General features: G+C 36.9%; 1 protein-coding gene across 7 annotated transcripts in view; it reads left to right on the top strand.

The window, feature by feature from the left end:
* The window catches only part of LOC106875163 (advillin), a 101,644-nt gene that overhangs the window by 76,191 nt on the left and 898 nt on the right, over positions 1 to 24,555 (top strand). For all 7 annotated transcript variants that reach the window (XM_089352248.1, XM_089352251.1, XM_089352249.1 and 4 more), the window contains 11 exons: positions 477 to 548; positions 1,696 to 1,785; positions 3,598 to 3,681; positions 8,207 to 8,268; positions 8,938 to 9,031; positions 10,963 to 11,055; positions 16,342 to 16,386; positions 18,533 to 18,598; positions 21,823 to 21,948; positions 23,228 to 23,299; positions 24,110 to 24,196. In XM_089352248.1, the coding sequence (XP_089208374.1) occupies positions 477 to 548; positions 1,696 to 1,785; positions 3,598 to 3,681; positions 8,207 to 8,268; positions 8,938 to 9,031; positions 10,963 to 11,055; positions 16,342 to 16,386; positions 18,533 to 18,598; positions 21,823 to 21,948; positions 23,228 to 23,299; positions 24,110 to 24,196 (891 nt within the window). The remainder of the gene's footprint in view (positions 1 to 476; positions 549 to 1,695; positions 1,786 to 3,597; positions 3,682 to 8,206; positions 8,269 to 8,937; positions 9,032 to 10,962; positions 11,056 to 16,341; positions 16,387 to 18,532; positions 18,599 to 21,822; positions 21,949 to 23,227; positions 23,300 to 24,109; positions 24,197 to 24,555) is intronic.

Below are 24,555 nucleotides of genomic sequence, written 5' to 3'. Positions count from 1 at the left end.
TTCGAGTTTTCGGGTTCGCTCCTATGATGAGCCACTTTGAACAATCGCCTTGATATCATGGCATCATCAAAACTTTTTGAACTGGATTTGTTGGACAGAATCTGTGTGAAAATTTGACGGAGGCATCAATCATGATCATCTTGAGAAGTAGGCTTAATAAGTAATTTCGTTAAATAACACCACTTCATTCTTGTCAGCCTTTAGTGGTGTCAACTTTGTCGCAAGCATTCGGGCTGAGACTTCTATGTGTATATGACTTATCCCCTTCTACTACACCAGTCATGGTGCTTTAAGAAGGGTTATGGTTGCTTCTCTTCTTCCTTTGACTAAGCTATAAAATTGCATTTTATACATTTCCTTACATATGGCCATTTCTTCTAACCCACATTTTTGTAACATCGATGAGTGATGAAATTTATTTCAATCCAGTTTACTGTATTTCTTACCTTCTCTTTTATGGTACTTTCATTGACCAGGTACGAATCACTCAAAATCAAGAGCCGGAACATTTCCTTCGAATATTTCATGGGAAATTGATTGTCTTAAAGGTATACTTTACTATTCTATTTAACCTTTATTGAAATCATGCATCACCTCTTCACTTTTACACTACTTTTCACGATTCGATGTTTACAAAAATAAACAACCTTGTTTAAAAGAAAATATGAATGAAAAAACGGCCCAAATTTTCAACCTGGATAATATTAGGCATTAAAATATCTTAAATAAAGCAGGATCGCTGATTGAATTCAAACGATATATCTATCGCTTATCGAGCAACCATATTATCGATTTCCCTACCACTTCAAATTAGGTATATAAATCTATTTTTCTATAAACGTGCTATTTTGACTTTTTGTACGGTACATTGTCTTAGATTAGTTCATAAAAGTTTAATATAATTTTACGTTGAGAATTTTAACAGTTAATCCATAATACTGGGGACCAGGTAAGCACATGACTCAGTGGTAAGAGCATCAGGCTCATAATTGTGATGTAGTGAGTTTGATCTCCGGTCCGGGCTGTGTGTTGTGTTCTTGAGCAGAAATAAGTTGCAAACGTCACTAGTGCCAAGCTGTATCGTCCTTTGCCTTTCCCTTGGAAAACATCGGCGGCGTGGAGAGGGGAGGCTGGTATGCATGGGCGACTGCTAGTCTTCCATAAACAATATTGACCGGATTTGTGACTCGGAGGGGAAATTTCTAAGTGCAATCCCATGGTCATTCATGACCGAAGGGGGTCCTCAGGGGACTAGGAGAAACACCATCCTTCGGTCGATTTTTCTCAAACCTTATGTAGTGTGCACGCGCGTGAGTGATTCCATTTGTGAGAATAACTACTGGCAAGAATTCTGTCCTGCATCTGATAGTTGTGCTGTGTTCATAGCCAAGATACTTCACACTGACTTTAATTCAAGTACATGTAACTCAAGTACTTGTAAATAGATATAAAGATCTCTATTTGAAACTCATCATCAAATGTAAGCAGTCAGAGCTGTATTTGGTTAAGATCTATTTTTTATATATCAAGACCCAATTTAGTAATTGGATCAGGTGTAGACAGTTGGAAAGGCGTCACCACTGTTTATTTTGCAACAAATTAACAGGAGTTCAAATCTCTGTGACATTCCAACAGTTGTTACAAAAAAAAAAAAAAAATAGACTCTCTTTAACCGTGTATGCATTATTACTTCAGGGTGATGGCAGAAAGATGAGCGATTTTAATAATAAAACTATGTTATTTCACATTCGAGGCTACTTGGAGTATAATACACGAGCTATGCAGGTAAGATTTATTGATTATTTTTAAACTTCTAAACTTTTGTTTTTCTTTAAGCAAATTTTGTTGCCAAGAGAGAAAAGAATATATCAATAATTTAATACTCTATTAAAGAGTGATGGGTGGTCTGGATCGTGTGAACGTTGGACCTTGCAGTATTCAGTTACGGCATTTTATGTTCTGTGTTCAAAGCACGATAGTGAGAACTTTGCTTTCCATGCTTCAAGTACTGATATTGATTTAATCGAGTTTTTCCACTCCCAAAATTTGTAGTCAGCGTTAGAAATCCTCATTATTACTCTATAACAAGAAGTCTAGAAAATAAAACATCGCACCAGGTACCGTGCAGTACTTAAATTCTATCAAGCCTGTATACCTTAAGTCTAAATCTCATTTAAATTGACGATATCTTTTGTTCCTCAAGGGGAGATAAAACAGAATCTCTAATTTGGTATATATATATGTGTGTGTGTGTGTTTATGTGTGTGTGTGTGTGTGTGTGTGTGTGTGTGTGTGTGTATGTTTGTGTGTGTGTGTGGATTGCGCGCGTGTGTGAATGTCAAGTTGTCATTCGATAAACAGCGAACGATAAAATGATAAGATAAGCACAGATTAAATAAATATGGTGGTTAGTATTATCACCTAAAGTCCTTCAAGCTAAAAGAATAAAGTATAAGTTGAAATGAGATGCCTAGTTTTCTCATTCCAATCAGCAACGGTTTTTTTTTCATTAGACATGCAAATGTTTCTAATAGAATAAGGATCAGTTTCTAATATGAAAAACCTTTTACTTTTAGATTTTTGGGGCTGGAGTACGGAGCTATGCCCTTGGCCTTCATACGCTTTTTGAGACTAAAGGGATCAATGCAGTTTACGTTTTTGAACAACTACTAGTCAGTGACTGCATGCATAGGCAGGGAAGGATGCCTCAAACGTTGGCATTTATTAGTGAAAAGACTGGGAATAAGGGTTAGGGCGAGGTTTGATGTTGGAGGGTTGGTCACAATATAGCAGAGGCAACTTTGTCGGGTAGGTTTTGTTGAAGTACTACTCTGTGTATTAGTTCGTTGTCTGTTTTCGAATGTGTATGTCCTATTTTGTTTTATAATACGCATGCAGTAGTTATTATAAAGTCTCTCTGTGTAATTTTGCAGTGAGTATGAGTGCAAGTTTTCTTACTTGTTTGTATAATTAAGTGTTGATTATGTGTTGTATGCGTTATGCGTAGCTATGTATGTTTGTGTATATTTTATGTCTGCGTTTGAAATGGTTAGGTAAGGTACTAAAGAAAAAAAAAAGGGATTGTGAATTAAGATTGTGGGGCGTGAAGATAATTTCTTGCTCTCTGCAGAAACAAGAATTCGATGATTCAGTATGCAGGGTGAGACCAAGCACAGTAAATGCGGGGTGAAATGATCTACAAAGCGTAAACATGGTGATTCTAGCCACCTCCACCAAAATTTCAAGTCTTGTTCTTATAATAGAAACGATTATTAAAATGCTGGGAAGGTGGTGAGCTGGCAGGATTGTTACCGCACCAGACGAAATGCTTAGAGGCTCTTTACTTTCTGAGCTCAAATCCTGCTATGACTGACTTTGTCTTTCATCCTTTTGGGGTCGATAAAATAAGCACCAGGGAAGTACTGGAGTCACTGTAATCGACATCTCGTCATCAATTTTCAGGCCTTGTGCCTATATCAACAAGCGTTATTAAAATGCTAAAATGACAGGTTTTTGCAATGTGAACTATGATTTCTCTTGCGAAGTAATTCATTGCATTTACAACATTAACTTTAATCTTTAAATACGTCTTTCTAGGTTGAACCCGTTGCTTCATCTTTGAACTCAAACGATGCTTTTGTTTTAATTCACCAGGACTACTCATATCTCTGGCTTGGCAGGGTAACTATGCTATTTATATTGAGCTGTTTCTTTTTGTTTACTCTGATTCGCTGATACTTAAGTATGAACATACGTTTAAAGTTTCTCACAAAGAAAATATTCTTGAAGTCATATTGCTGCATAAGCACACATACCCACATGCATATATATATACACATACATCGTAACATATGTATGTATGTGGTGAGGTCGTCTCTACAGATTTTCTTTAGAAATTTGTTACTGGTACTGATTTTGTTACGACGTTTTGTATCCGAGACATCAGATGCAAACAAACAATGAGATCAAAATGACAAATGTGTAATGGGCGTATATGCCATATTTTGAAAGTTTTTGCTCGTTAGCACCCATCTAATCCATTACTCATCCACGAGCACATTGATTAAATAGCCATTTCATATAGCGGTGTAACGCTATTGGATATACCAATTTACATATTAAACACATTCCTGGAAGCTGGTACGTATATATTAATGGCTTGTAGGGACATGGCATTTCGTTATGCAACCATAATATGTTACGAAGTATATTCAGTGTTTTAATAAGTCAATACCGTGTACTACTGTGGTTAGTACAATTTCTATAGAAAATATGTAGAGAGGACGTTACCACGTGATTAAAGTGCACTGCTAACACAGTAGTATACGGTATTGACTTATAAAAATGCTTGATATACTTTGTAACATATTATGGTTACATAACGAAATTCCGTGTGCACACAAGTCATTGATATGTATGTATGAATTTTCTTCGAGTTTTCTTTAAGTTCTTGAAAGAGTTCAAGCCGGGTGCTAACAAAGCGACAAGACGTTTTGAGTTGAGAGAATTCCCAGTGTTTGTATATATGTGGTTGAGTTGGTGTGTTGGTTGAGCTCTCAGTTCATACACCCAAGTGTGTGCATCTATTCACATAAAAATCTCAAATGGAGAATTCTTGGAATGTTTTACAAATTTTCACTATGCCACTAATAGATAGGATTTGGAGAATCCGCGTCGGTTTGTTTTACTTTTTATCCTTGAAACCGAGTATTTTTAGGTTTCTGTGCAAATTTATTGGCACATAACCTAATGCACTTATGAGGATAGGTACAAATGCGAATTTATAGTCATTGTACAAGAGCTGTAAGTTCCGTATTAATTCACCACAAATGTTCTCTTTATCTTGGACTTTTGATTGTACTTTCATATCCGCTGTGCAGCTGACTTCTACAACAGTGCATGACTTTTGTATGTATGTATGTATGTATGTATGTATGTATGTATGTATGGATGGATGGATGGATGAATGGATGAATGGATGGATGAATGGATGCATGCATGCATGCATGCTTTGATTTACTGGTCTTTACGCAGTATTCAGGATACGGAAACTCCTACTTCAGTTCGTGTAGATGCATACTGATTGTATTCACGAAGATTACAAATTTAGGCTGTATCAACAAATCATCATACGAATAACTGATATGTGAAGATGCAAGTGTAAACAGTAAAAAACAAAAACAAAACATTGGAAATAATGTTAAATAAATGAGAGATATTCGGGTATTTTGAAAGTTAGATTAGTTTCTTGGGTTGATTTATATGAGGAATCACGAAATACTGGTTTGCAGAAGAGAAATCACAAATTTTATAAAGACTAAAAGAACTCTTGGAACAGCTTACACATAACACATGAAATATTTACTAGATGCCTCCATCCAGATTATCTAACCCATGCAAAATTCCACAATTAAAAGATTAGTCTTTCCCATGTTTTCTGCTTTCAATACCTTGAATAATACTTTGTCACCTAGGGTTATACATACATAGATACATACATACATACATACATACATTTGTGTGGAACTTAGCTCAACTTGAGCACTTCGAGTCTAGCCTGTCTACGAGTATTGTTAATTAATAACAATATCTATAAATAGATCATTTCTAATTTTTGTAATCAGTGCATGTGTTTTCACTAGAAATATATATATTTGCGAGAGGTTAACAGGCATCTTCAGACAGCTGGTTTTGCTACTTCAGGCTGATGACGAGCAATGACTCAGAAACATGTCCCTGAATGCAGACTAGGCTGGGTGGGGGTGCTTGCAAATATAAGGACACAGGAAATGTGTCAAGGCCGACAGGAAGCGGTCCAGCTTCCTAGGACTAAATAGCAGCAGTATGATTTCCTTATTGGGACTGTCACATTAAGTTGACAGTATACAACTGCAATATCTATAAAATAATATAATTTATACATACATACACATACACACATATGTATATATATATATATATATATATCTATATATATATATATATATATATATATATATATATATATATATATATATATATATATATATATATATATATATGTGTGTGTGTGTGTGTGTGTGTGTGTGATGGACTCTCCCGTTAGAGAGGATGTATGAGTATTTTTGCCGAACTACCTGTACAAATGATTTGCTTATAATGATCAAATTTATGTACTGTACATTGGTTCACTCCCTTCATAAAATCGACATTGCTTGGACAGGTGTACGGTGTACCACACATCAGGTGACGAAGTGATCATAGAGCAGCATGTTTTGCTCAAGAACGCAATGCACCATCCAGTCAAGGAATTGAAACCACGATCTCGCGATCGTGAGGTGTAACATCCTAACCACTAGGCCATGCACCCTCAAAAAGTGCGTGAATGTGCATGTATGCATATTTTTCTATATTTTACTCTTTTAGTTGTTTCAGTCATTTGACTGCGGCCACGCTGGAGTGCCGCCTTTAGTCGAGCAAATCGACCCCAGGACTTATTCTTTGTAAGCCTAGTACTTATTCTATCAGTCTCTTTTGCCGAACCGCTAAGTTACAGGGACGTAAGCACACCAGCATCTGTTGTCAAGCGATGCTGGGGGGGGGGGACAAACACAGTCGCACTAACACACACACACACACACACACACACACACACACACACACATATATACACATATATACGAAGGGCTTCTTTCAGTTTCCGTCTACCAAATCCACTCACAAGGCTTTGGTCGGCCCGAGGCTATAGTAAAAGACACTTGCCCAAGGTGCCATGCAGTGGCTGAACCCAAACCATGTGGTTAGTAAGCAAGCTACTTACCACACAGCCACTCACGCACCTTTTATTCAATTTAGAAATATTCTTTTTCATATAAAACAATTCCTACACGGCCACACACAGGAATTACGTTAAGGAGGCGCATTGTTTTTAGAATACTCAACCACTAACATGTTAATTTATTGTGCAGGCTGTTTCGTTGATCGAGCTATTAGAACGCTCATCTTCGAAACCGATGGAGGTCTATTTACAATTTAGCTGTATGTATGTATGAATGTATGTATTTATGACATTAAACTGCATCCGATTGTGAGGCTCTAGTTCGGCAGTTGTGGGGTTGTGGGAAGCGTAGTAAGACCCCTTAATTACTATTACTCCCTGATCCGTTCTGACCTGGAACAGGTCAGAACGTCGGGTTCCATCTATGGTTTAAATAGATTTTCCAGAGTTAGATGAAGCTCCCGTTATTTTTGGCAAAGCCGTGGGACAGGCAACTCTTCTAGGAGAAAGATAGTATGGCATAAAACTTGCAGTCAAATTATCTTGCAATGCTTGTTACTAGAACCTATTACGGCGTCCAAGAGAGTGGCGAAAGTGTTGTACAAGCTGGTGTCACTTAAATCCATAACATACAGGTATCTCATTATCATTTCCTTTCCGGATCCGTTTTATATTTTATGAAATTCTATGGCGATAGACGCGTGGTGAAAAGTCATATCCGTGCACATGCAAGGATGAAAGTAAATCAGCACAATCGGGTTGAATATGAGACGTCTATCATCTGACAACATATGGCAGTCATTATGTATGTATGTATGTATGTATGTATGTATGTATTATGTATGTATGTATTTATGTATGTATGTGCTATGTCTCAAGCTACTGCTACCTAGCACCTTCAGATGATCTCTACACAACTGCTACTCGACTGCTACTCCACTTCTACTCAACACTCCTACCACGGTCAGACTACCACTATTTATATGTCTTGGGAGATCCTACTTCTTCGCCTGGGGGCGTCGACCAACAGTATGTATGTATGTATGTATGTTTGTATGCATGCATGTATGTATGCAAGTGTGTATGCATGTGTGTATGTATGTATGTATATATATATATGTGTGTATGTATGTATGTATGTATGTATGTATATGTATGTATGCATGTATGTATGCATGTGTGTACGTATGTGTGTATGTATGTATGTATGTCATTATTCAGTTTTATTTCAAGATTTCTTGCCAATAGAGAAAGAGCCGGTTTCTAACCTAGGTCCAAGACTCCATCATTGGAATTTCGATACCAACAGGGTATTTGTGTATGTACGTATATATCCATGCATGTATGTATCTGTCAGTCTGTCTATCTATCTGTCTATCAATCTATCTATCTATCTATCTATCTATCGATATTTATTTATTTATTTATTTATTTATTTATTTATTTCAGGAAGCCAATAGTGAGGAACGAAAAATGGCGAGAAGCGTAATGAGCTATCTTACAAATATCAGGTTAATGTTTCAGTTTGATCCAGCTGTAATTCCTACCAAAAATGTATTTTGCTTTCGAGTGTAGTGGCAGACCATTTGTATTATTTTATATTCTGCGAATAAAAAAGCGAAGGCGTGTGGCTTAAGGGTTACGGTATTCGAATCATGATCGTAAAGGTCGTAAGATCAATTTCCGGTGATGCGTTATGTCCTTGAGCAAGATAGTTTATTTCTCGTTGCTCCAGTCAACTCAGCTGGCAAAAATGAGTTGTACCTGTATTTCAAAGGGCCAGCGTTATTACACTCTGTGTCATGCTGAAACCCCCTGACAACTATGTTAAAGGTAGACGTGTCTGTGGAGTGCTCAGCCGCTTACACGCTAATTTCACAAGCAGGCTGTTCCGTTGATCGGATCAACTGGAACCCTTGTCGTTGTTACCGGCGGAGTGCCAGTATAAAAATTAAGAAAATTGACGTGTTCGAAAAAATATTCGTCAAAAATTTCTTAACTTTCGTTTTGTTTTTCTGTTTTTGTTTCTGATTGCTTATGTCTATTTCAAACCCATGATAATTACGAGGTAAGATATTTGTTGTCTTAACACCACACACATAAATTTCATAGTAAATGAAATGTAGAAGCTCCAGCTTTATAAGTGCGTAAAATTTAAAATAATGTTTATTTATTTTCAGTGATCCGGCCGTAATCCTTGAAGGCAAAGAACCGGATAAATTTTGGGAAATTTTAGGAGGCAAGCAGGATTACGCCACAGAAATAGTTTCTCAGGTATAAATGATTAAACTGCTTTCTTGAATCGCAGAATTACAGTACTGTATGAAAACGAAAGCCACGAAAGACAACTGTAAAAAGGCTTAAAATATTACGACTTAAAGAAATTTAATGATACTAAATTTGTGTATGATCCTAATAATAATTCAAACAAATATCAAAAATATTATTACAGTAGATAATCCAAACTATCTAAATTTATAGAAGAGGGAAATAATGTTGTAAGGCGCATCCATCCATCCATCCATCCATCCATCCATCCATCCATCCATCCATCCATCCATCCATCCTTCGGAGGGGGCTGCTGAAAAGTTCCTGGTTTTGGGTAAAAGAAAGTACAGGAGGATCAGTTAATTATGATTTTATTTAACATATTCTCCTCTCAGATTCACATGCCTATTGCAGCGGTCCTTCAGTTTTTCTAAGCCCTGTAAAACAACTCGGAAAGTAGGACTGCCAACCAAGCCTCGTATATACATACGAGCACCCCTTCGTATATACATACATGCCCACACATCCATCCATCCATCCATCCATTCACATACTTACACACGATGGCCATCTGTGTAACATTATATATATATATATGCTGTTTTAAAACTGTATATTTATCGGATCAAAACGAAAATCGTCCTTGTAGTGATTCATGAGAACAACAGATGTATTTTTGTCTTCTTGCGCCTTCCCAATGATGATCACTCGCTAGTCAGATACATAGACGAAAGATGGCCTCTCTGATGTAAAGGAAACAGTAAATAATTCATTCACTAATATTGCGAATAACAAACGGTCTGAATAAGGACAAGGTGTACGCTGTTGAAACAGGCATTAAATTATAATGAATAATATTTAACGTTGAGAGACATGAGGCTGTGGCTTTCGTCTGAGAGAAAATTTATTCATAGACATGGGTTAAATCACAATGTATATAGGTTATAGGGGCGAGCCTATATCCTATATACATTGTGTTTTGCTGACATTTAGACGATGCCACCAGCCAGAGGATAAATTGGTATCTTGATACAGTTTTCTATAATAGTAACCCAATAACTGCAATATCTGCCTCCCTACTCTGTCATTAGTCTCTGAGACTTTGAGAGGCTCTTCTAACTAAATCATAAAAGAGAGAAAGGTTTTGATTACGGGTTGTGCAGCAGGCGGGACAGTATGCATACAAAGCTTAAGGTGACAAAGTAACAATTTTACAATCTTGGTATCACCGTTTTTTAAAAAATTATATAACTCTTAAACAGTTTGATTGGCAAAAATAAGCTTCATTAGGAGTTACACCTACCTCACCTCTTTACCCCACGGTATGATGAAAATAAAAATTAATTAATTTCCGTCGGTTTCGAAAATAAATATTCAACTGTACAATCAATTGCCTACTTATTGATTTAGCATGTAAGTGGCTAAAAATTCCGTAGAAACGCGTTCCTTTAACGTAATTCTCAGCTATAAGTAACGGTCACTCTCCGATAAGTTTATTATGGTCGAGCCTGTGGCAGTGGAGACCGGCTTTCTTGGCCCCGTGGACCATATCCCTGTTCACCGCTATCGGGGTGGAGATTGCTGTCCGCAAATGCGAACCTCATGCGTCGGAGTGGCTGTTTCAGCACATCTTCCTCGCCATCCTCCGGGGCAACACTTGTTCCATTTTGTCTGCTGCAGACAGGGAGGTAACTTATGACAACGTTTAACCGCAGCTTCCCATTTCTTTATGTGGTAGAAGATATAGAATAAATAATAGAAAGTAAACAACATAACAATCAGTGACATAGTACATGACAAGGTAATCCCTTAAATTACAGGTGTGATCATTTCAACGGGCTTCCATACAATTTCATTCAATCCAGTTTCACTTATGATAGAATTGGTAACAATATAGTTTTCCTTGTAATTCTACAGCCTTATTTATTTATTTACAGGTAAATGGGATAGAAATGCCACCACGATTGTTCCACTGTTCTAATGCTTCAGGGTATTATAAAGTTGAAGAAATTGTCAATTTTAGCCAAGAGGTCAGTAAAACTTTTTCCGACAATAACATTTTTATATTGACAAATTACCTTGTGTTTGTAGCAGGAGACGAAATAAGATCATGTAATATTCATGCTACTATGAAAGAATATGGCTTCTGAAGTGATTAAAAAAACAGGACAACTCTAAGGAATTTAGTATTCTACTGGCTAATATACGCTATGTTTCTAGTGTTGATATGGGACCTTAAAATTTCGAAGAGGGCCTAATCGAGTAAATCGACTTCAGTTCTTAATTGGTACTTTATTTAATTGACACCACTACCAGCAACAGCAAGAAGAAGAAGAAGAAGAAGAAGAAGAAGAAGAAGAAGAAGAAGAAGAAGAAGAAGAGCAACAACAACAACAACAACAACAACTACAACAACAACATCAACAGTAATAATAATCCTTTCTACTATAGGCACAAAGCCTGAAATTTTGGTGGAAGGGCAAGTCGATTACATCAACCCCAGTGCATAAATAGTACTTATTTCAGCGACCCAGAAAGAATGAAAGGCAAAGTCGGCCGTGGCGAAATTTGAACTCAGAGAACGTAAGACGGACAAAATGCCGCTAATCGTTTTGTGTGGCTGCTAACAATTCCGCCAGCTCACCTCTTTGACGGGCTGATTACTACCTAGATCAGATTCCAGGAAACCCCAAAATGGCTGAAGTTCAAAAGATAGTGCTCATGGGAACTGCCCATATCCTACGTAAAATACTGTCTATGTGATCTCAAATTTTAAAGCAAACACATAATTTTCTTATGGTTTCTTAAACATTCACTTGAACAAAACTGTACAAATCCAAATATATGGTACCCTAGGCATAACACCTACATGAACTTCTAACTTGTTGTCTCTTGAGGTCTCTGGGTGAGACTTGGATCCAACTTGTACAAATGCAAAACAAAAGTCAAACATAAAATAATAATAATAATAATAATAAAATTAATAATAATAATAATAATAATAATAATAATAATAATAATAATAATAATAATAATAATAATAATTGCGAAACGGAGAGAGAATGGAAAACCCGGATGATGATGGGTACAAATACCTTGGGATCCTGGGGCTGGACAATATCTTGCACAAAGAAATGGAAGACAAGGTCATTACTGCATATTTCAAGTGCCTCAAACTTCTCTTGAAATCAAAGCTCAACTGAAGGAACCTTGTGACTGCCATCAACATATGAGCTGTTGCTGTAGTCCGCTATAGTGCACCCATCCTGAGATGGACACAAGCAGAGACTGACCATCTCGATTGCACCACCCGAAAGACAATGACAATGCATGGTGCCCTCCATCCTAAGGCAAATGTACACAGGCTCTACATGAAGAGAGGTAAGGGTGGATGTGGGCTGACTAGCATACGGGAGTGCATCAATAGTGAAAGAAGAAACCTAGCAGAATATTTGCTAAACAGCAAAAAAGACCTGCTACAGTATGCTGCTAGTGCAGAAGGAGTTAACAAAAATGAACTTGAGAATGCCCACGAATTCCGAACAAGAACAGCTAACGAAGGAGAAGAAACCCTACTCCGTGTGGAATTACATGGCCAGTTCCACTGTGAAACCAACAACTTAAAAGACCAAGGAGCATCATGGAGGTGGCTCTAAAAGGGTGACCTAAAAAAGTATACTGAAAACCTAATCAACGCGGCCTAGGACCAGGCATTAAATATCAACTCAGTGAAAAAGAATATATACCACTCAAGTGCATCGGACATCAGACAGAATGTGTGGGAAGAGGGTCGAAAGTGTGACTCACATTGTTAGTGCTTGTGAAAGTCTTGCAGAAAAAGAGTACAAACGTAGACACGACAAAGTAGCCCAAAACCTCCATTGACTACTATGCCGTAAATATGGATATGAGTCTACGGGGACGAAAAGGGGAAGGCAAAATTCCTCGAGGACTTTGATTTCCAGACAGACAAAGTGTTAGAGCACCGAAGGCCGGATATAGTAACCTTTAGGAGGAACAAACGTAGCAGTGCCAGGAGATCATGAAAGAAAGAGAAAAAATTGATAAATATGGAAACCTGAGAATTGAGGTCGCTAAGATGTGGTAGCTACGATAGTCGAACATAAAGGTTATCCTTGATGACATCGGTGCATTGGGTTCAATACCACGCAATCTGGAAAAAAAAACATCTGAAAACCTTAGAGATATGCTACAATCTAGATGTATTACAAAAGTCATCATTACTAGGAACTGCACGCATACTGCGTAAAGTACTGTCTGTCTGAGGTCCTTGTGATTTGACAAACAGTGCAAACTCCCGGTAGATACAATATCTTCAATCAACAACCTCACGAAATTGTATACTGTTTGACGTCTATGATGATAATAATAATAATAATAATAGTAATAATAATAATAATAATAATAATAATAGTAGTAGTAGTAGTAGTTGTTGTTTTTGTTGTCGTTGTTGTGTCAGCAACATATCGTTCGATCGCTTATAAGTTTTGCCTTAAGTGCCTTCGAAAAACCAAGTTTCAAAGATTTTATTCTGTGTTGCATAGAGTTTCAAAGATTCTGAGAAGCTGTTCATCTCCTTTGTATCTTTGCCCCTTGGGGTCGAATTTGTGAATTACTTCTGTGGAGTTGGTTCATTTCTTTAAAAAAATAATTAATAAAACCGTGGCATCGAAGTACTCGGTAAAAGTACAATTACAGGGAAGTACAATTACAGACAGGAATAGTTGCATTCCCTATGTTAAAACAAAGTAGCAGCACCTCCCCCCCCCCCGCCCCGCCCCGCCAGTACCGACCGAAACAAGAACAACAACAGCAACAAGATGAAAACAAACAAGAGGAAAACAACAACAATAATAGTAATGAAAATGAAAACAATAACAAGGAGAATGAGAGACAGAAAAAGAAGAAAATTAAATTGCTGCTCTCAACACACTTGAAAGTATACCACCACTAATATTAACAAGCAGAAAATAAATCAAGATACCATAATTAATAAATACGGCTTCCCGAACGCTTTACGAGAGGAGGATGAAATATTTTTATCCATGCAAGATTTTTTTAAAATGGTAAATGCTCCTTACAAGGACTGGCCAAAATATCCATCTGTTAGGAAACGAACCCCAAACTGTAATTTATAAATGCACAAGAATAGAAACTCAGCAAAAGGGGCAAGCGACAAAGCAGCAAATAGAAAATTCCCTCGGTCCAGTCAGGGTTGTTGGCACTCCGTCGCTTACGACGTCGAGGGTTCCAGTCGATCCGATCAACGGAACAGCCTGCTCGTGAAATGAACGTGCAAGTGGCCGAGCACTCTACAGATACGTGTACCCTTAACGTAGTTCTCGGGGATATTCAGCGTAACACAGTGTGACAAGGCTGACCGTTTGAATTATAGGCACAACAGAAACAGGAAGTAAGAGTGAGAGAAAGTTGTGGTGGAAGAGTACAGCAGGGTTCGCCACCATCCCATGCCGGAGCCTCGTGGAGCTTTTTTAGGTGTTTTCGCTCAATAAACACTCACTACGCCCGGTCTGGGAATCGAAACCGCGATCCTATGACCGCGAGTCCACTGCCCTAACCACTGGGCCATTGCGCCTCCACCCAGTCAGGGACATAAAACATATATCGCTAGGGAGAAAAATGCGGTACAGTAGAAGGTGAAGTTTTCGATAGCCGTTTATACTTTCGTTTCAGATATTTTACGATTTTCATTTCTTAAATATTTCGCTTTTGGATTTGGTTTGCAAGATGCTGCATGTGACTTCGTGTCTTGAAGCATATTTTGTTGTGTCTAGAGTGAATCATTCTCTTTTAGTGCCTTATTGTTTAACACACTCATTAGTAAAGTTTCCACTTCTTTATTTTTCAAAAATTTTCGTTGCGTCTTGCAACCTTTCAATAGTTGCTGAATCTTTCCGTTATGTGAGCTGCGTTCTTTTTGTTTGTTTGTGCGCATGTGTGTGGGTCTGTGTGTTTGCGCATAGACATGTATGTATGTATGTATGTATGTATGTATGTAAGCATGCATGTGTGTATGCATGTATGTATGTGTGTGTCTGTGTGTGCCTATGTATATGTGTTTGTACGGGTGTACGTTTGTATGTATATATTCTGCATATTCATGTGTTTGCGTTTTCGTGTTTGTGCGTTTTTATGTGTATGCGTGTACCTCTGTCTCCTTGTGTGTGCATGTCTGAGTGTGTGTGTGTGTGTGTGTGTGTGTGTGTGTGTGTGTGTTTTGCAACTATGTACCGTGTTTGTATGTATGGATGTGCATCTTCATATGTGTGGACACGTGTCTCCATATGTGTCCTTGTGTGAAGTGAAATGTGTGTGTATATGGTCATGTGTTTCAGTCTTCTTTTGCGGTACGTGTGCTTGTCTGTTCATATTACCTATCCGTCTGTATGTCTATCTATTTGTCTGTTTATTTTCATATCCTGTTTATTTTTATATGAAAATAAACAGATAGACATACAGACGGATAGGTACATAGGTAATAAGGGCAGACAAGCACACATACACACACACAAACGCAAATGAAGACTGAATCACATGATCATATACACACACACTTCACTTCACACAAGGACACATATGGAGACACACATCCACACATATGGAGATACACATCCATACATACAGACACAGTACATAGCCACAAAAGCCCATACACACACGCAGACACACAGTCAGACATGCACACACAAGGAAATAGAGGTACACACACACACACACACACACACGTGCAAACACACACATGCAAACACACGCACATAAAAACTTACAAATACGAACACACAAACACATGAATATGCAGAATATATACACATACATACATGTATACACACACTTACATGCATTCATACATACATACATACATACATACATACATACATACATACATACATACATACATACGTGTGCGCATACACACTGACCCACACACATGCGCACGAACAAACAAAAAGAACGCAGCTCGGATAACGAACAGAGTCAATGACTATTGAAAAGGTTGCAAGACGCAACGAAAATTTTAAAAAAATAAATAAGTAAATGAGTGGAAACTTTACCGGTGACTGTGTTAAATAATAAGGCACTAAAAGAGAATGACCCTCCCCAGACACAACAGAATTTCTTAAATATATTTCCTTTATTTCTCTAAATACAAAGGAAATAATTTAATTTACAGATTTTTTATTAATATGAATTTTGTAGTGAGGACCATTCTATATTTGTATGTACAGTTTAAACGTTATACACATCGTTATAAATATAGATGTTGAAAATTGCAGGATCTTTATGAAGACGATGTTATGCTTTTGGATACATTTAAAGAGGTCAGTATTTACTGCTGTCGTTCTTTATTTTAAACTATACTGTGCTTGATAACAAATATATCCAAATCCTATACAATATTTTGGCCAATGATTCTAAACATCCCTGCGCAATATAGAAAACTAATTATCCAATACACAATCAGAAACATTACGCACATACAAACACACTCACATGTATTTACATACATTTTACGATGTCTTATAACGCCCGTTTCGCTACCATATAGATTAAGATTCAACAGACCCCAAATCCTACATTGAACACTTACCTGTGTATAAGGAGCATATGATTAGATCCAAGCTACAACGAAGGAGCCCCATATAGTTGAAGTGCTCACAGAAAACAAAATTAACATTTCGAGTCCTTCATTTCGATCATTTCAATGATTTCGTGAAAAAAATTACAATTTTACACACACACACACACACACACACACACACACACACACACACACACATACACACACACACACACACACACACACACACACACACACACATTACACGCGTAACTACGTCCCTCAAAGTAATTTAAAATGGTAATAATCTCCGCACTTACCACAAACTGAACTACATTACAAAAATACAATTTTTGCTATGCAGAAACCCTCTTTCTCAGAGCCAGAAAATAATCCATCTCCAACAGCAGTTAATGCCATAAAAATCTCAACTGAGATCTATAATACTGCTGTCACGCCTGGGACAGTATTGATAAGCTCTATACATACAGCCTCCACTTCACTGATTGACACGAAGTGGCTTCCATTCATAAGAAGGGATTAGTAAATTCTTTTGTGGCTATGACCCTTCTCCCTCCACTAAAGCGTTATTTACTTCACGGAACAACCTAACCTCGTCTTGCGTTTTCTACTTAAACGTTGTAGCTCCAACATTTCTCCCCGATCCTTTCGCCTTGGGAGGTGTATATCCATCCATCCATCTATCCATCTATCCAGTCAGCCAGCCAGTTATCTGTCTGTCTGTCTGTCTGTCTGTCTGTCTGTCTGTCTGTCTGTCTGTCTGTCTGTCTATCTATCTATCTATCTAGCTATCTATCTTTCTATCTATCTGTCTATGCGTCTGTCTTTCTATCGGCCAGTCAGTGTGTCTGCTTATCTGTCGGTGGGTCTGTCTGTCGACGAAATCCATCACCGCAGCCGTAGAGCGGGGAGTGCACGTTAATGATAGCGCGAAACTAGGTAGAAATGCATCGAACACTCATTCAACGCTGCTCGGACGAGCTTTGTCACCCTCTGATACATACTGTTTGTGCTTTAAAGCACAGCGCGTCTTAGGGAGATATATCTCGGCGCATATCGCACTTAATTTTGCCTTTCACCAAGTATTTACATTAAGTATGATACATGAATGGATCTATATTCTGGCAGTTTTACTACATTCTAAAAGGCCTTGGGTTTTATTTTTCTTTCCCACTCCCTGGATTCTATCACTTTCTATCTGTCTCAGTTCCCTTTTTTTTTCTATGTCGGTTCTTATGGTTACTCATATGTACAATCTGTTTTAATATACACATTCTGTCTAATTTTATGAATGCGTACAAAATTATTTATACAGGGGTTCATCGTACGCCTATCTGTGTACATACAAATTTACCTAATTCTACATACTTCTGAAAGTGGATGTTACTCTTCAAACTCTATACTCTATTTCTTACATATTCTTATATTATTTTTTGGTAGTGATCTTTTCCATATATATACATGCTTTCTCAGATAATATTGCACTTGACTTTTGAAGCTCCAACGGAGCTATAAGGGGATACACAAGCACTCAACAATATGTGTGTGTTTGCATGCGCGCACGCACGCACGCACACACACACACACACACACACACACACACACACACACACACACACACACACATGCATCACCGTGCTTGTTTCTCTATGCTTGCCGACCAGTGTTGAGTTTACATCCCCGTAAGCTGGCGGTTCTGTTCAAGAGACCGACAGAATAAGTACAGTCTTACAATCTTAGAATAAGTACAAGCTTACAAAAAGAAGTACTGGATCGGTTTTCTCAGCTAAGCCATTAAGGCCGTACTCCAGTTCTCTGACTAAAACATGTAAAATTAAAAAAAAAGAAGGAAGTAGATATTTTAGTTATCTTTTTCTTCATTTCAGATTTATGTCTGGATTGGTAAAGGTGCAAACGAAGAAGAAAAAAGAGAATCTTTAGAAACAGCCATGGTTTGTAATATAGAACTTCAAATTTTCATTTCATTTCTATATCAACGTTTGATAAATATTTATCAAAAGAAGAGAGCGAGAAATATCATATTCGATCAACAGAGCCTTTAGGCTTGGATGTGAGGGCCGTTTGCTCACGAGAGGAATATCATCTACATTGAAATATGAAATCACCTGCTGACAAACTATTTAAAAATTCAATTAGAAATAATGATTTAAGCATTCAGATTAAAATAACAATAGTGGTTTCAAATTTTGGCACAAGGCCAGTAAATTCAGTGGCAAGAGGAAATCAATTACATAGAACCCAATGCTCAGCGAGTTCTTATTTTATCGTCCCCGAAAGGATGAAAGGTAAAGTCAGCTTCGGTGAAACATGAACAACGACAACAATAATAATGATCCTTTCTACTAAAAGCACAAGGCCAGCAAGTTCAACGGGGTGGCTTAAGTCGCTTACATCGACTCTAGTGTTTCACTGTTACTTAATTTATCGACTCCGAAAGACTAAAAGGCAAAGTCAACTTCCGCGGAGTTTGAACTCAAAATGTGAAAACGGATAACATACCGCCAAGCATTTTTCCCGACCTGCTAACGATTCCGCCAGCTTACCGCCTTTTCTACTACTACTACTACTACTACTACTACTACTACTACTACTACTACTACTACTACTACGGGCGAAATGCTTAGCGGTTTTTCGTTTGTTTTTACGTTCTGAGTTCAAATTCCACCGAGGTCGCTTTGCCTTTCATCCTTTCGGGGTCGATAAATTAAGTACCAGTTGTGTACTAGGGTCGATCTAATCTACTAGGCTCCTCCCTCCAAATTTCGAGCCTTGTGCGTAGAGTAGAAAAGAATATACATAACTTCTCATTCTCGAAATCCCTGGGTGACCAATGTGAAATTCCTTAAGTAATCATTTTTGTAGTGTGGCTGGCACTACGACTCTTTGCGCGTACATCAATACATTGTCACACATTGAGAATAGGTTCGCATTTGTGTTGCGCATATTTTTATCTCTTTTGGCCTTCAGTTTTTCTTTGGTTTTTTAAAATGAATTCATCGGTTTCTGATTTTAATTTTATGTCTTGTAATGTAATGAGCAGTTTACGTATGACGTTACACAAAACATTTTAAATTTAATTTCCCACTCATAACGCAGCAATTACAGTATCTTCAAATGGTCCAGCATTTTTTGAAATCAGTCTGGCTATAAACAATCTGCGTGACCTAATTTCTTAGATGGTATATACTCCATCTTAAAATCATAGTTTAATAATATAGTACCCCAGCGTTGCAACATATCAGCAGTATGTTTAGGGATTCCTTTCTTCGACTCATATACAAATAATAACGGACGATGATCAGTCTATAGTCAAAAACTTCTACTGAATAAAAATCTATGAAATTTTTTTTACGGCCAAAATAATCGCTAGTTCCAAAAAAATAATGCCAGTAAGGTCGCTATATTTGTCGGAGAGGGCATATTTTTAATTGCGTCTGCCCTCGACGGATCTGGTCGACATCAATTTCTGTCAGTGATTTGTCCTCAATATTTTAGTTTCGTTAAGAAAGATTCACACATTTCTTCATTTAAAAGTAAAGCTGTAATCCCTAATATTTTCGAGCACATATTTTGCGTGCTCTACGAATTGGCTCCGGGGTTCACTTTCAATGAGTATATCATCCAGATATGGAATTGCGAATTCACAGTCCGCTAACATTGCATCCATAATCTGTTGAAAAATCACCGGCGCGACTTTTAAGCCAAATGGTTACCTGTTGTATTCAAACAGTCTTTTATGTGTGCTAATTGTTAGCTATTTAGAGCATTCATCATCTATTCTAATTTGTAGATACGTGTCAGAGAGATCCAATTTAGAAAATATCTTGCCACCGTTTAATTTCTCAAATATGTTCTCTGGAGTTGGTAGCGGATAGTGGAACGTTTTAAGACATTGGTTTAAGCCGATGGAAAAATCGGCACACACCTTGATTTTATTATTCTTTTTCTTAACGTACACAGTTGGTGATGCCCATTGACTATATAATTCACTTTTTGGATAACTCCAATGCTTTCTAGTCTCTCTAACTCAAAGTTAATCTGTTCCAACGCTGCAAAAGATACTGTTCGTTTTGGTTTAAATACCGGTATAGCATTTTCTTTTACTTGAAACTTCGCTTTTGTTTTGGTGCACAGACCTAATTCATCAGACATAACTTCAGAAAAAAATCTTTTTTAGTCTTTTTAAAAAAATTCGTCTGACGACTTAATTTTACTGGCGGATAAACCATTCACATTTATAGGGAGGTCAGATTAATGGGGAGGTCCCATAAGTTAAATAATTCCATCCAGTCTGTTACGAATAAATTGTCATATCATTCAACGCAAACATTTTGGCATTTAAGGTTTTTCCACGAAATGTAATGTCACTTAACATTTGTCCTTAAAATGTAAATTTTTCCTGAAACACCACGTGCAATTTTCGAACTTTTTTTTTATATGTACCTGTGTTTATTATCGAGATATCACTACCCGTATCCAACTGTAAATCTACGTTTGTGTTATTAATTTTTTGCATACACAAATTTCCTTTGAGCCTCATTTGTATTTCTTGTCACCGATAACCTGTTTATGTGTTTTTTTTTCTGTAGAACTGTTTCTTAGGTTTTGTTTTACAGTGTGATTTTTTATGATCTATCTTATCACACTTGAAGCATTTTATATTTTTAAACGGACAGTTACTTTTAAAATGTAGACCATTGCTTAGCGGTATATTGTCCGTTTTTATGTTCTGAGTTCAAATTCCGTTGAGGTCGGCTTTATCTTTCATCCCTTTGGAGTCGATAAAATAAATAGCAGTTGAGCAATGGGGTCGATATAATAGACTATTACGTCCCCCAAAATTCAAAGCCTTGTTCCAAAAACAGAAAGGATTATTGTTATATTATATCTTGTTTTAACCGGTGATGTATTGGCAGAATGATAAGGAGTGGAACAAAAGCCCCTGTAATATTTTATTATGGCTCTTCACACACTTATTTGAATCCTCCTGAGATCAATTTTCCTTTCATCTTTCTTGGGTGGATAATATCCTACACAAGTATCGGGGTCAATATCATTTGATTAAACCTATCCTCTCGTATAATGTTGGTCTTCTTGTGCTAAACAAGAAACAATTATAATGACTATTTGTTTTTCTTTTTATTTATCCCTGAAGGATTACATTAAATCTGATCCGACCGGTAGAACTGTTGATGCTACACTGATTGTTCAAGTAAAACAAGGATCGGAACCTTTCAAGTTCAGAGGTTGTTTCATCGACTGGGATCCCAAACGTTGGGCAGTAAGTGCCTTATTTATATTTATATTTGAAATGTATGCCTATGATTACGCGTCAAAAAAGCACTGGCTGGCCGGTAACGTATTTTTCTGCAATGTATTGATTGATAATTTATCCTGATCACGCTATTTAGTAGCATTATCACGCGTTTGAGAATAAGAAAAAATTATTTCTGTATCTTTCAATACACCTCAACGCTTCTAAAACAGACTTTGTTTACTTTCATCGTAAGTTGAAGTTAACATTAGCGTCTTATGAAGCTAAATTTATAAGTTCTAAAATTGCAGTAGAATTCGTTACTGGGAAGTTTAGCTTAATGGTAAAGCACTTGACGCGTAATCACAGGGATGTGAGTTCGAGTCTCATGGCTGGCTGGTAACGTATTTTTCTGCAATGTATGGATAATTTATCCAGATCACGCTATTTATTAGCATTATCAATAATAGGATAAAGTCTTTTATAAGAATTTATCAAGTAGCTAGCGTGAAAAAACCTCATAAGGGAAAAATCCATCATTTATTCCCTAAAATATATTTATTTATATAAGGGCATTACTCTACATGAATGCCTCACGCTAAGAGGGACACTAAGATCAAACTACCATAATAAACACATTTTTACCGAACGCGAGGAAATGCAACTCTCAAAGCTAGCCCCATAAAAACAGACTGAATTATAGATCATGATTTCGTAATTATTGCAGTAATATGCACCTTTTACTCAGCAGTACAGTATGATCAAGACACATAAAAATAAACAAAAAATCAATATATATGGATATATAAAACAACAGATGGATTGTGGTTCACTACAGCTGTTTCAGACGTATTTATTATTGATGAACAGAAGTGTAACCTCATGCAACCCCCACAAAAAAAGCATTTTCATCAGGTAAATACAGGTAAGAATTAACAATTAGAACTTCTCAAGAACAAGTACATGGTGCCATATGACTTGGCCAACTTAAATTCGGTCAAAGACCTTGGTGCTTTCACTATTTTAATATCTGATTCTCTCAAATCCTGGAAATTATATATGATAGATCGCTGACTACTGCACGCATTTTGTTCTCTCCTTGTTTCTCTCCTTGTTTCTTTCTGTGTTCCTTTCTGTTGAAGAGCGTAGGCTCGAAACGTTAAAGACTTTTCTATTCCCGAGCGTTATACTAATACATCCATTTGTTGTCTACACCACCTGTTTCGTCTGTTGTTTTTTCGTGAATTCTCCCTATATATATATATATATATATATATATATATATAAGACTTTCTTATTTTTGTAGAAAGCAAAATCATACGACGAGGCTAAGCAGGAATTAGAAAGAGAGAACGCTGGCATTGCTTTTGTCCGTGACGTAAGAAATTTTCTTATTTTTAGAAACCAATGAATTTCGTCGTTAATAATTTTTGTTTGTGTGTGTTACAAATTTAAAATTAGAGAAAAAAAATGAACCCCAGCATGAAAGGAAATTAACCCCAATTACCTCAGATAATACAAAGTTTAAGAAAATAACGAGGATTTATTTAGGAGTACATCTTTTCTTGAAAGCCAATTGGGTAAAATGACGGGCATGTTTCGGTCTTGTTCAGCCTCATCGGTTCTGTATATTGTTTTCGCATGATCACCCCTAGAAGTGATTAGTATATGTGGAAATAGAGGGAAAGAAGTGGTACTGATTATGAATATTAAGAATATGATTGAGCAAAAATACCTCAGACGAATGTTCAGCAGCACTTTAAAAAGAAGAATTACTCCTAATTTCACTGTCTTTATCTTCCAAAACTACTTGATTAGCAAATATTATTGAAATTATCTCCCTTGTTTATTTATTTCTTTACATTTTAAACACCCCTACAGGACGTTTCTATCAACTAATTGGTAAGATAGTTACACCTGATTTCTTTTCATCGTACTATATGCGTGTGTGTGGGGGGGGGGGTGAAAGAGAGAGAGAGACTGCACTGTGTACATATATGTGTATGTACATGAGTATATATATATATATATATATATATATTACTTCAGGACTTTTATATAATTTGCATTTGTGCGTATGTATGCATACAAAGGAAAGTAAGAGAGACTCAAATTTGTGTATCAATTGTGAAAGTATGTTATATAAACTTATGGCTTTTCCACAATAACAGATCAATTCTGTCTACAGGAACTCTCACAGTACACAAAGAAATATCCCATAGAGCAACTGCGCCGCCAGTTTCTACCGAAAGAAATCGATCGAACCAACAAAGAAGTAAGTTAGTCTAACAGACATTTCTTTTTGATTATCTATAAAAGCTTTATATGTCAGAAAAAGAGAAGAAACTGGGCGTTAAATGAAATAACCAAAAGTTCTTAATGAGTTAACTAAAATTAGAAACTTGACAATGACAGTATTCATTTGTAACGAACTAAGATTTCATATTTTATTTAAGGCCGAGAAATAGGGAGCAGAGGTATTCAAGAGTATTTTAAAAGTGTTTTTACTGCATAAATACAGTGAAACAATCTATCAAGTGTGAATCGATTCCAGGGCTCTTTCTCAACTCGCCAATACTTTGCGTTTAGCTCTACAACGCTAGCTATAATTGATTTAATAACTATAGTTAACTT

The sequence above is a fragment of the Octopus bimaculoides genome, chromosome 5 (genome assembly GCF_046866305.1).
Source record: "Octopus bimaculoides isolate indiv1 chromosome 5, ASM4686630v1, whole genome shotgun sequence".
Lineage (NCBI taxonomy): Eukaryota > Metazoa > Mollusca > Cephalopoda > Octopoda > Octopodidae > Octopus > Octopus bimaculoides.
This window is presented reverse-complemented; position numbering and strand designations above follow the sequence as displayed.